Consider the following 12315-nt stretch of genomic DNA (forward strand, 5'->3'; position numbering starts at 1 on the left):
ATGATTCAGCTCAACCCAACCCTTTTCTGACTATATTACTCTTCCTACACACTTGACACTGAGAGACACTGTCCTTCTGTGTTACTCCTCTGAAGATGCCTGCCACAGCTGCTGGCGAAACGTCACGAAAGAAAATACCAAGACCAGGGTTACAAAGCCCGGATAACCCACAAGAACCAATGACCGTGAAAGCCTTCAACAATATTTTTAACTGTTAGGCTTAACCAGACAAGACAGGAATTCCTAGGAGTTCCACTTCAACCCAATGTTCCGTAGCAACCCTTAAGCTTGACCAGGAATGTTCTCTTGAATATATCACATGCACAAAACCTGGTCGACAAAAGGATTGCAAAGAGGTCTTTTCAGTGGCTGCCCCTCACGTTTAGAACCTTCTTCCCTGGCTTGAGCATGTGCATTTTTGGAAAGTGGCACCAAAGTGACACTTCTGCTCCACACCTCACGGATAGAGTATAACTGCAAGTCTACACCTTCAGAAGGCAACAAATTATGTGCCCAATAAATAAATGCAGACCTACGGCAAAAGACCTGCCCAGGTCTGGCAGATCCTTGCCAGCAGGGGGCACCTGTGTACCTTCCCACAGGCCCCAGAGGGAAGCAGGTTTCTTTCACTCTTGTTTTTCACTTCTCTCCTGACCTAGGGCTCTTCCACATTCTCAGTTCTGTCACTTGTGTGTCCCTACTGCTTTTTTTTTTGGGGGGGGGGTCTTTTTCACACATCTTTTGCTCCCTCTAGTTGTCAATTCAATATTACATCTCTGTATGTCAGACATAAAGCCCTGCAGTTTCAATCTGAAGGTTTTTATGCCAGAAATATAGCAACGTAATATCAAATCGACCACTAGAGGGAGCAACACACACAAGGAACAGAAATGAGAATGCAGAAGAGCCCCTATTGCAGTGATGGAGAACCTTTTAGAGACCGAGTACCCAAACTGCAACCCAAAACCCACTTATTTATCGCAAAGTGCCAACACTGTAGCCCGAGCGCTCTGCTCCCCTCCAGCTATGCCACGCTGTGAGCTATGCTCCCCTCCAACCTAGCTCCTCTCCAACCCCACCACGGGAATCACCTTCGCCACAGACTCAACAGTCTGCCATCCGCGCTGCACCCTCATGCCGCATGTGAGCCGCCCTGCCACATGTGACAGGGGAGGGAGGAAGTGCTCCCATTGGGCTGCTGGGCAGAGGGGCGGGTGATGTGAGAAATGCCCTCAGGCACGCGTGGAGAGGGGGAGGGGAGCAGCCTGGCCCCGTGTCCCTCTGGCTTTCTAGTAACGAACTCAGGCGAACTCTGTGCTGGGGAGACGGCGCGCGTGCCCACAGAGGGCTCTGAGTGCTCCCTCTGGCACTTGTGCCATAGGTTCGCCACCACTGCCCTATTGCTTTCAACCTCAAGAGCAAGACACTGACCTATTTCACTTTGCCTTATGAAGGGCCTGGCTAGTCCCGGGGCCAGCCCCTTGGGAGGCTCTACCCCTGCAGAACTCCCATGGGATTTGATCAATTCCACATCTCATCTCTCTATCCCTGTTCAAGACTGTACCCAGCTGCTCATCAGGCAGTGGACTGTAAAAGGGGCCAGTCCCTATTGAGCAATGCAGCAATGGAGCAGCGGGCTTTGCCATAAAGGCGCCACGTGTTGTTGGCACATGGACACTAGGGTGGGCCCCAGCTTCCTTCTGGGTCAGGGAGCCCCAGGCTTGCTCAGGTCCCCAACACCTGCACTCCTATCCTTCAGTATCACTCAAGGACAACTGGAAGCCCAAGAACACGTAGAGGAAGGGAGTCTATAACATGCTGCTGGCACTACAGACACACCCAAGACCTCTAGCAGACGCAAGAGCAGGAAACCCCCAAAGCGGACACGGGGCTTACTGTGTTTGTTTTTCTTCTCAGGCAGAGGCGGCGGTTTCTCGGAGTCTCCCGCAGAGTCCGGAGAAGTGAAGTCAGTGAGGAATTCCATTGGGGCCGGCGAGTTCCCCGGCTGAAAGGGCAGCACAGTGGCAAAAGGGGTGAAGTGCATCGTGGGGATCAAGGCCGGGTTATGCATCTCGTCCTCGGAGAGGTTGTCATATTGTGAGGGGTGCCTCTCGAACACGATTCTGCAGCCGGAGGTATCAAAAGGGTGGGCAGCCGTGCCCCTCCTCTTCTTCTCTGGCAGAGCTGGGGGAATCTCTGCTGCCTGCATCGCCGCCAAGGGGCTGCAGTGCTCCGGCAGCTGGAAAGCGCGTCCGTGAAATGGGGAGCTGGACTCTGCCAGGGACTCGGGCAAGGGGCTGAGGACACCGGGCGCCTGCTGAGGTATCTGATCAGCGTTGGAGAGGTCTTGCTGCAGGAACTCATAGTCTGGATCGTAGTGATCTGTGGAGAGCAAAAGAAGCATCATGAGATAAAGAGATACCCAGCCCCATGTGTGAGGTCACTGCTGAGCCAAGGGGCAGAAGGGCAGGCTTGGAGGAGGAGGAGGAGAAGAGTTGTTTTTTATATGCTGACTTTCTCTACCACTTAAGGAAGAATCAATCCAGCTTACAATCACCTTCCCTTCCCCTCCCCAGAACAGACACCCTGAGAGGTAGTGGGGCTGAGAGAGTGTGACTAGCCCAAGGTCACCCAGCTGGCTTCATATGTAGGAGTGGGAAAACAAAGCCAGTTCACCAGATTAGCCTCCGCCGCTCATGTGGAGGAGTGGGGAATCAAACCCAGATCTCCAGATCAGAGTCCACCGCTCCAAACCACCGCTCTTAACCACTACACCATGCTGGCTACCTTGTGCTGAAATCTGGGGCAGGCAGCAGTTTGGCTTGCTAATGCAAGGAAACCCAAGAAGGGCTGGGTTATGCATTCATACATCTAGCCTCCACATACAGAAGCAGTGTACCTCTTATGGCCAGGAGGCAAACAATAGGACATCTCCCCACCAACTCCTCCCAGAAGCACTTAGCTACTCATGGGTGAATACAGGAGTAGATTTTACCCCTCTATTCTGATTCTCTACAGCAATTCTTATGTTCCTAGGGACCTCATGGCACAGAGTAGTAAACTGCAGTACTGCAGTCAAAAGCTGTGCTCACGACCCGAGTTTGATCTTGATGGAAGTTGGTTTCAGGTAGCTGGCTCAAGGTTGACTGAGCCTTCCAACCTTCAGAGGTCGGTAAAATGAGTACCCGGCTTGCTGAGGGTAAAGTGCAGATGACTGGGGTAGGCAATGGCAAACCACCCCATGAACATAGTCTGCATAGGAAACGTCAGGATGTGATGTCACCCCATGGGTCATTAATGACTCGGTGCTTGCACAGGGGACTATTGGTTTCAGCCCCAACCCCTCCAACCGCACACACGTTCCATCCTCCTCCCTTGCAGCCCTCTCCTGCCCCTTCCCACTCTAGCTTTCCTCTTCCTACCTAACGTTTCACAGCTTGTGTTGCGGGAGCACTGCCCACTGTCGCAATCCAGCGAGGAGAGCTGCTCGTCGGACTTGCTCAGCTTGCCCATGCTATTGTACGGCGAGAGGCGGGGGGACTCCCCTCCGTAGGACTGGCTGCCCCCCGACAGCCTCCGCTGAGCGTAGCAGTCGGCGTCGAAATCCTGGAGATGGAAAATGGATGTGAGCGATACCAGGCACAGAAGCCTTGCCAATTAGTGACTGATCTCTACTTAAACAATAGGTGATTTGGGGATTTCTGGTCGACATCCTACATGAATCCATCTTCAATAGGCTGCTTACAAAACAGGTGCTGGCCCATCACTAAACTCACACACAAACACACCTCCCTTACGCAGTAACCAGGCTGCTGAGACAGAATCCAGAGAGTACAAGCAGAGAGGAGAGGTCACCAATTCATATCACTGAGATTTTGGGGGAGGGTTCTCCTACCAGCAGCCTTTCAGAGCATGCATGACCAACCTCCGTGCTCTCAGTTCATCTCTGTGCCCTGAACTGGAAGAGTATGCAGCCAGCAGGGATCTCCCCATGCGCTGTTCTCTTGCTGATCTAGCCCTGGGGGACACCCCACTCCACTGTGGTTTCCATCTTCACCATGGCTCATGGAGTGGCTAAACTCTTTGAATATGGTGTCTTGCTTTGGTTAATCTTGTCAAACTTTGCCCCATCCTCTAGGTCAGTGGTTCTCAAATTGTGCTCCACAAAACATGTTCCATGAAGAGATTGGAAAGAAAAATACGACTGTCATTTGGTTTAGCATACAGGTGCTAGGTGAAAATTAGGTTTCTGTGATGAATTTCTCTCCTGAAAAGTGCTCCAAGACACAAAAAGTTTGGGAACTGCTGCTCTAGGTCCTCTCTCAAAACCTTTAGTTATGTCTCATGCACTGCAATCCTGAGCATGTATACTCAGAAGTAAACTCCACTAATTTCAAAGGGACTTCCTCTGTCTCGGATAGCAGTCCGGACTACTGTGATACCTGTACCCTGGTCTGCCTCTTTCCTGTCTTGTGCCTTTTCTTGCCATTCTTCACTCTGCAGCCGGTCTGGCTTTCTCTTCTTCTTTCTCTAGGCCTTCATGGATCCTTCATGCTCTGCATTGGTCCTCCTCTCCCCCATGTCCCCAATTTCTGCCTCCGTGTGCTGCCATTCTTAAGTGCCTCTTGATCTGCCTTCTCTCCTTGACTCTTCTGGAGGGTCCTTTAACTTGTATGACACTCTCCCATTTTATCAGCTCAAGATCTGCTAGCCTCTTGTTGATCTCCGTTCTTCCTGGCCCTGCCCCGAGTGGAAAATAGATCCTTCCCTCTAATACATGGGTTTGTCCACTTCTTTTCCTAATTAAGATTACAGGGAGAGGCCCTCCTGACTGCTCTATCAATCAAAGAAGCTCATTTGATGGGTACATGAGAGAGGGCTTTTTCAGTGGCAGCCCCAGGGAGGTGTGCCTGGCCCCCTCCATTTCAATCTTTAGGAGGCAATTGAAGATGGTTTCATATGGGCTGCATTTGGTTTACTAGCAGTCTTGACTTGTGATTTTAATTTCTGTTTTTTATGTTTTTATTTATTTTATTTTATATATTTTATCTATGTTGTAAGCAGCCTTGAGCTCCATAATGAAGACAGCTAATAAATGTTTTAAAGAAAACAAACGAAAAATATTTATTAGCAGCACCTGAAAGCCCACCTGTCCAAAATTGCCTTTCCAAGTTCAGATCATGTAGCTTCCTCCAGAGGTCAGGTCTACTGCCTATTATTTAGAGCACCTTTCCAGATGTTCAATGGCACACCATCCCTTTAAACTTGAAAGGGCCATTACTTTCAAAGGGCTAGACCTGGCCTCCAGAGTTCGGCAGCCAGCTCTTTCTTTGCAAATAATGGCTCTTTGTTTAAAAAGCCAGTGGGGATCTCTCTCCCTTCCTCCCTATCTTGGAGGGGGGGGGCTTGCAAAACCATCATTTTTATGGGGAAAATGGGAAGGACAATATTGGGAGTACTAATCTGGGATTTCCAGAATGACTTTCCAGAATGATAATACTCCCCAACATTTAATGAAAATTATAATAATGCCGTTCCCGGCTCTCCAATAGGGAAGTAAAACGATCGTTTTGCAAGCGTGCACCCCTATGCCCTCACCACACCATCACGACTTCTTCTGGAGGAGCCACGCGGTTACCTGTCTGTTGATTCCAATGGGCAAACTGGAGCCGCTCGTGGTCCGGCTCATGGGCGCCACGACAGCCACTCTTGTAGGAGACGGAGCCGACTGGCGCTTTTTGGGTGGCAGCGCTGGAGGAGGACTGCGTGAGAGAAGCAAGAGATTTTAACAAACTTCACATGAGCATCAAAGGCTTTTCAATTGAGAAATCACGAGAAGCCAGAATTTCTCCCTGCATCCCTGGTCCGAGTGATGCTTTGCAGCCTATACCGCATTCAGCCGCCTGGCTTTTTCCTCTCTCCTTTAGAAAGTTAAGATACATTTTCTTCCCAAGTAAAACACATTTTAACCCACTAATCCCAAAAGAATACCAAAAACGTGTAAAATTTCCCTAGCCACCCACCCACCCAATATTCTCCTGCAATTGAGGCCTGCTGAGAGTGCAACCCTTAACCACAGATTGGACATCACTTCCAATTTATTTAAAATATTTATTAGCCCCTTTTCCTCTTTACAGAGCTCAAGGCGGCTTACAAACCTATAAAACACATTGAATAAAATAAATTAAAACAAGAAAAACCAAAATTTAAAATCACTATAGCACTGCTACTTAAACAAGTCTTCAACTGCCTTCTAAAGATCAAAAGTGAGGGGGCCAGGCGCACCTCCCTGGGGAGATTATTCCGTAATCGTGGGGCTGCCACCGAAAAGGCCCTCTCTCTTGTACCCACCAAACGACCTTCTTTGATTGATGGAACAGTCAGGAGGGTCTCTCTCTCTATGATCTTAATTCCTGGGCAAGAATATATGGGAGAAGAGAGTCCTTACCCAAGTCAGAGTTGGGAGATGGCCAGGAAGTGGACTTGCATTCAACATGTGTTACCATAATGAAGGCAAAAGTAGGAAGATGGTGTTAGCACCAGTTACAATGGCTGGGGTTGCTCACAGGACTACTCTTCTTGAATTTGGACTTTACACAGAAATATCAGACTGGTGCACTTCTTGCAAGCCATGGCTTTTTCACACCCCACTTTCTTTCTCCGTGTCCACAGGCACGGATCTGCCAGCATCTGACGAAATGGGTTCCAGCCTGCAAACGACACTGCCACAATACACCTACTAGTCTTTTAGGAGCAACAAGACTCGGCCAGGCAGTTTCCCCAGCCACCCTGTTTGCAAGGTAATAGGTCTAAATGGTCCCACTGCCCTTTTCACGAGTTTTCAGCAAACAACGCAACAGGACTGCCTGGGAAGTCTGTTTCTCTGGCTCTGAGAATCGGCAGAGCACAATTTTTTAAAAAACCAATCCCCTCCTAAGCATGCAGGGTGAAGTGTCACATGAACACATAAAGCTGTCTTACACTGAATCAGACCATCAAGGTCCATCAAAGTCAGTACTGTGTACTCAGACCGGCAGTGGCTTTCCAGGGTCTCAGAGTCTTTCACATCACCTACTTGCCTGGTCCCTTTCACTGGAGATGTTGGTGATTGAACCTGGCACCTTCTGCATGCCAAGCAGAGGCTCTACCACTGAGCCACAGCCCCTCATTTCCCTTCATTCATAATGAAAAGCATGAGTTTGTCAATGCTGAGGCAGAGAGGAAAGGCAAAAAAAAACCCTTCTCCTGTGCATTCAATGCATAGGTGGGGAAAGTAGTTTCTGACTGGGCAGGCAGGACTAAAAATGGTTGGGTTTTCCTGATATCAACATGCATGCAAATTATTCAGATTTCCCCCCAAACACCTCCAATTTCAGCTCATTGTTGAGAAAAATGGCACAGGAAATTCTCACCAGCAACCACAGCTCTCAAAAGTAGAAGCTTCCGCCAAACCACACTGTGTTCATATCCTTCTCCTTGTTGCTGGTTATTAAAAAAAAAAGCCCTGAAGCTGGGCGGCGGCAGCGGGGGGGAATCTACCTTTTCAAAACTGTATTCAGTATTCAGGGGATTTTAAGAGGCTACGGCTAAAGAGAGGAAAGAAGATAGAGAGAGCAAAGAATTAAGGAGATTAAGAGGGCCTTTTTTCTTTCTTCCTCCACCTCCTGTAGTTCCACCCTCCAGGGAGTAGGGATCCACTGCCTGACCCCATCAAGGTTCAACAGTGCCCAACATCACAGGTCTCTTCCCAAATGCTCCTGTGTGGGTTCACTGGTAGCTTTGAGTTTCTCCCATAAACTCACTGTTCATTTACAACTAAAATGATTGGACTGGCAAGCTTAACGTACAGTTTGCCAGCATGGTGCAGTGGTTAAGAGTGGTGGTTTGGAGCAGTAGACTCTAATCTGGAGAACCGGGTTTGATTCCTCACTCCTCCACATGAGTGGCAGAGGCTAATCTGGTGAACTGGGTTGGCTTCCGCACACCTACACATGAAGCCAGATGGGTGACCTTGGGCTAGTCACAGCTCTCTCAGAGCTCCCTCAGCCCCACCTACCTCACAGGGTGTCTGTTGTGGGGAGGGGAAGGGAAGGTGATTGTAAACCAGTCTGATTCTTCCTTATGTGGTAGAGAAAGTCAGCAGATAAAAACCAACTCTTCTTCTTCAAAACATCCAGAAGCAAAATAAGGTAAGTATATTTTCAACCCCCAGGACTTTGCAAATGCATCACCCACGGCGTCCTTTGTTCACAAATGAGTACACCCAGCCAACGATTCTACCAATGGTTTTCAAAAGCATGTCATGGGGAACGGTGGGGCTCTCACGGATCAACCTTCCCTAAAAACACCTTGGGTTGGATCCAGACTCAATTTACTAAAAACAAAAGGGGGAAGCTGGGTACCCAAAGGTTGGGAGGAATTTATCTAGTTGATACCGGTATGCACACCTTGTCTGGAAGGCTAACACAGCCCAGAGAACAAGCAGAAAGTATTCCACGGCAGAGGGCTCTTTAATTTTATAAATTTTATATAACATACTGGGCACAGAGTCAAATTGGAATACATCCCTACATACATACGTGGGTTGTTATAATTCTGCTTTGATACTGTTATACATGTTGTATTATGTATTGGTGTGCATTATTAGTAATGTTATTAGCCCACTGACGAAGGCCAGGGGGCCGAAATACGTTTGGATTGTGGTTTTAGTTTATCAACCTGCATTAGTAGCTTTCTTTTAATATAATATTTTAATACAGATATCAGTGCCTTAAAATAAATAAACTTCTTTACATAATTGAGTCTTTTCCCATCCAGACTCCAGCGACAGAATGGAAATTTCCTGCCTCTCCACGCCCACTGCAGCCCACCAATCTCCTCGAAATGCTGCCCCTGGGGGCAGAGGACCCCGAGGAATTAAATGGGCGGGTCTGTAACAGGAAAGGGGAACCGATGGAAACTGCCAACTGAGTTCGGCTCTTATTCCCTTGTCTGCTTCTGTGGACCTTCCCGACAACATGCAGTATCAGGGGAGTGTCTCGCTGTTTTAGGATACACTCCCAGGGAAGGGCAGCCATGAAGGAGCTAGAAAAGATTCTTAAGTGTAAGGATGTGTCACTGGCAACCAAGTTCAGGTTATTTCATGTCTTTGTATTCCCTATTACTGTGTATAGGTGTGATAGTTGGATAGTGATAGGAAGAAAGTAGATGCCTTAGAAATGTGGTGTTGGAGGAGAGTTTTACGGATACCCTGGACTGCTAAAAAAAACAAATCAGTGGGTTATAGATCAAATCAAGCCAGAACTGATCCTAGAAGCTAAAATGACTAAACCGAAGCTATAATACTTTGGTCACATTATGAGAAGGCAAGAGTTACTGGAAAAGACAATCATGCTAGGAAAAGAGGAAGGCAGCAGGAAAAGAGGAAGACCCAACCAAGAGATGGATTGACTCTACCAAGAAAGCCACGGCCCTCAGTTTGCAGGACCTGAGCAAGGCTGTTAAAGATAGGATGTTTTGGAGGACATTGATTCATAGGGTCACAGTGAGTCAGAAGCGACTTGACGGCACACACCCAGTTCGCAAAGTGATACACCAGGCTTGGCCCAGTGCGCTATGGAAATCAAGCCTATGTCTTCAAATGTGCCCCAGAACCCTCCACCACATTCCTTGTGGCAGACACACAGGGGTTTCTTTGTAGATGACAAGATAACCGTTCTCCTAAAGTAGGAAGTTTGAAAACCACTCAATTGCAGTCTTCAAACGGCATCTCCCTCTCCAGTTACCTGTTTTCGGCTACCCGAATGCAAGGAAGGGGGGGCTTGGGAGGGGCGACCTCTTCGTCGGTGGAATCTGCCAAAACCTCTGTGGCCTGAGTCATCCCCGTTGTCTTGTTGAGAATCTCCATCTCCCGATCCGTCAGGGGAAGCTCTGAAGGGCTGAGGAGGGTCAAAAGAGCAGAGTCTGAAAAAGCATTAGGAACATTTTACATGTACTAAGGGGGTGGCAAAAGAGCATACAGATACTCCGTAGAAATTCAGCCTCTCCTGCTCTTTGAGAAGTGACTTGTCTCCTGCCATGTGGCCTTTCTAATTCACTGCAGTCTATTAATTCAGGGGCTCTCTTCCTCCACTGTCTTCTCATATTTAGCACTGCAAGCAAGCAGGCAGGTTTTGTTGGAATGAATGGGTGATGGGGGGGGGGTAATGTGTTCAACCACTGAGAACACCCTCCCTCCCCATCCACACATCCCCCAAGTGACAGAGCATGTGAGCATGTGATCCAGCAACATAGCCAAGTCCTGAAGACATCTGCCTGCTTAAATGGACAAAACTCTCCTCCTCCCAATTTCAATTTGGGGCACAATTCCCATGTCTGCAGTGGCTCATACGCACCTCCACCCCCCAGGGCATCACAATCTAAGCACCTTGTCAAACCCTGTCGTTACTCACCTGTCAGATTTACATGCGGGTAAAAGAGGTTTGACCGGACTCGTGGGAGAGGGGTGCTCTTGCTTCTCAATTGTGAGCTTGACCAGCTCCTAAAAACGATAATTAAAAAAAACAAAAACCAGAACAAAACTTGACTAAGTTCAAGACAATGTTCTGTCCACATGGGAAACTGAGCTTCCTGCTTCAGAGTTTGGATTTTCAGAGGGTGGGGGGAGAGAGAGAGAGAGAGAGAGAGAGAGAGAGAGAGAGAGTATTGTGTAGTGGTTGGAGTGTCTGGATAGAACCTGGGAGAACCAGTCTCAGACCCTACTCAGCCACAACATTCATTCTGTTATTTTGGGACACACAGCCAAAAAATCCAGGAAAGATTTATTTTAAAAGTCAGTGATAATTCCATCCAATTCCAGTAGCATTGTTCTCTGATCCTTGACTTTCCCATGCATAATTCTTTTAAGAATTCTTGAGCAAAAAAAAACACACTGTCATTTCCCTAGCTTGTAGCATATACGAACATTTGATGAAGTTGTCTACGGAAATTTCTTTTTTTATAAATAAAAGCTTAGTTACTCTCAAAAGTGCCACTAGAATTTTTTTAAAGGAACAGAGGCTGTTGGGGTGAAATCCATGATCAATAATTACAATGCTTGTGTGAGGTAACAAGGAGAAAAGGTTATTGTGGGGGCCCAAACTATACAGCAAGGTGATAGACACAAAAACAGCTCTCCACAGAGGTTTGCTTTCAAGCAGCTTCTAGGTGGTGCCTGTACCATATGAATCAACCCCTTTTGTGCAGCCTTCTTCCTGAACTCTCATCCACCCCACAAAAAAAAAATTCCAAAAGGGAGACTCAAAGAACCATTTTTTTTCCATAAATGCCAAAGGCTTGAAGATACTGTAAGAGGAAACCACTGTGCAACATGCAACAACAATGTGGCAGAAGATGCAGCAAAGAGAAAAGCAGCCCCTGGAAAGCAGCCGTGGAAGGGACGAGATCTGCTGGCCCTTCAGAAATAGCGGCGGGACCACAGAAAGGTACACATGAAAGGTACGGGGTGCTGCTACATTGCAACACACCCCTACAATACAAGAAGAGCAGTGGTTTGGAGCGGTGGACTCTAATCTGGAGAACCAGGTTTGATTCCCCACTTCTCCATATGAGTGGGGGATGCTAATTTGGTGAACTGGGTTGGTTTCCCCATTTCTCCACATGAAGCCAGCTGGGTGACCTTGGGCAAGTCACAGCTCTCTTAGAGCTCTCTCAGCACCTGTCTGTTGTGGGGAGGGAAAGGGAAGGTGATTGTAAGCCGGTGGGGAAGGGAAGGTGACTGTAACCCGGTTTGATTCTTCCTTGTGGTAGCAAAATTGGCATATAAAAAGCAATTATTATTATTCTTGTAGTTGAGATGTAGCTCTCTGGCCAGATGCTTGAGCTGTGCTGGAACCAACCTGTTCTAATGAGTTTATTTTATTCTAGGAACATTTATTTGTGTACAGGTTTTGGAAGGGGGTACAAACGGTATTAAGGGGAACCAAGAGATGTCTGATACTGGAGTTGCCACGTGGAAGTTTTGCCTAGAGAGAAGAGAGAAGCCCTACTCTATCCCCTCCATATCCCAATTTTGGCTGGTTATTGGAGGGTTCAGGAAGAGGAAGAAGAAGAGTTAGTTTTTATATGCCAATTTTCTCTACCATTCTATGAGAATCAAACCAGCTTACAATCTCCTTCCCTTCCTCTCCCTACAACGGACACCTTGTGAGGCAGAAAAGGCTGAGAGCTATAAGAGAGCTGTGACTAGCCCAAGGTCACCCAGCTGGCTTCATGTGGAGTGAGGAAACCAACCCAGTTCACCAGATTGGAGTCCAC

The 12315-nt window shown here is 47.9% G+C and overlaps 1 protein-coding gene across 5 annotated transcripts in view; it reads right to left on the reverse strand.

The window, feature by feature from the left end:
• RAPGEF1 (Rap guanine nucleotide exchange factor 1) overlaps window positions 1-12315 on the reverse strand; it is a 162117-nt gene that overhangs the window by 49023 nt on the left and 100779 nt on the right. For all 5 annotated transcript variants that reach the window (XM_056860038.1, XM_056860037.1, XM_056860036.1 and 2 more), the window contains exons 5-9: window positions 10452-10540; window positions 9786-9938; window positions 5639-5762; window positions 3423-3606; window positions 1897-2382 (exon numbers count right to left, since the gene is read on the reverse strand). In XM_056860038.1, coding sequence (XP_056716016.1) covers window positions 1897-2382; window positions 3423-3606; window positions 5639-5762; window positions 9786-9938; window positions 10452-10540 — 1036 coding nt within the window. The remainder of the gene's footprint in view (window positions 1-1896; window positions 2383-3422; window positions 3607-5638; window positions 5763-9785; window positions 9939-10451; window positions 10541-12315) is intronic.

The sequence above is a fragment of the Euleptes europaea genome, chromosome 14, assembly GCF_029931775.1.
Source record: "Euleptes europaea isolate rEulEur1 chromosome 14, rEulEur1.hap1, whole genome shotgun sequence".
NCBI lineage: Eukaryota > Metazoa > Chordata > Lepidosauria > Squamata > Sphaerodactylidae > Euleptes > Euleptes europaea.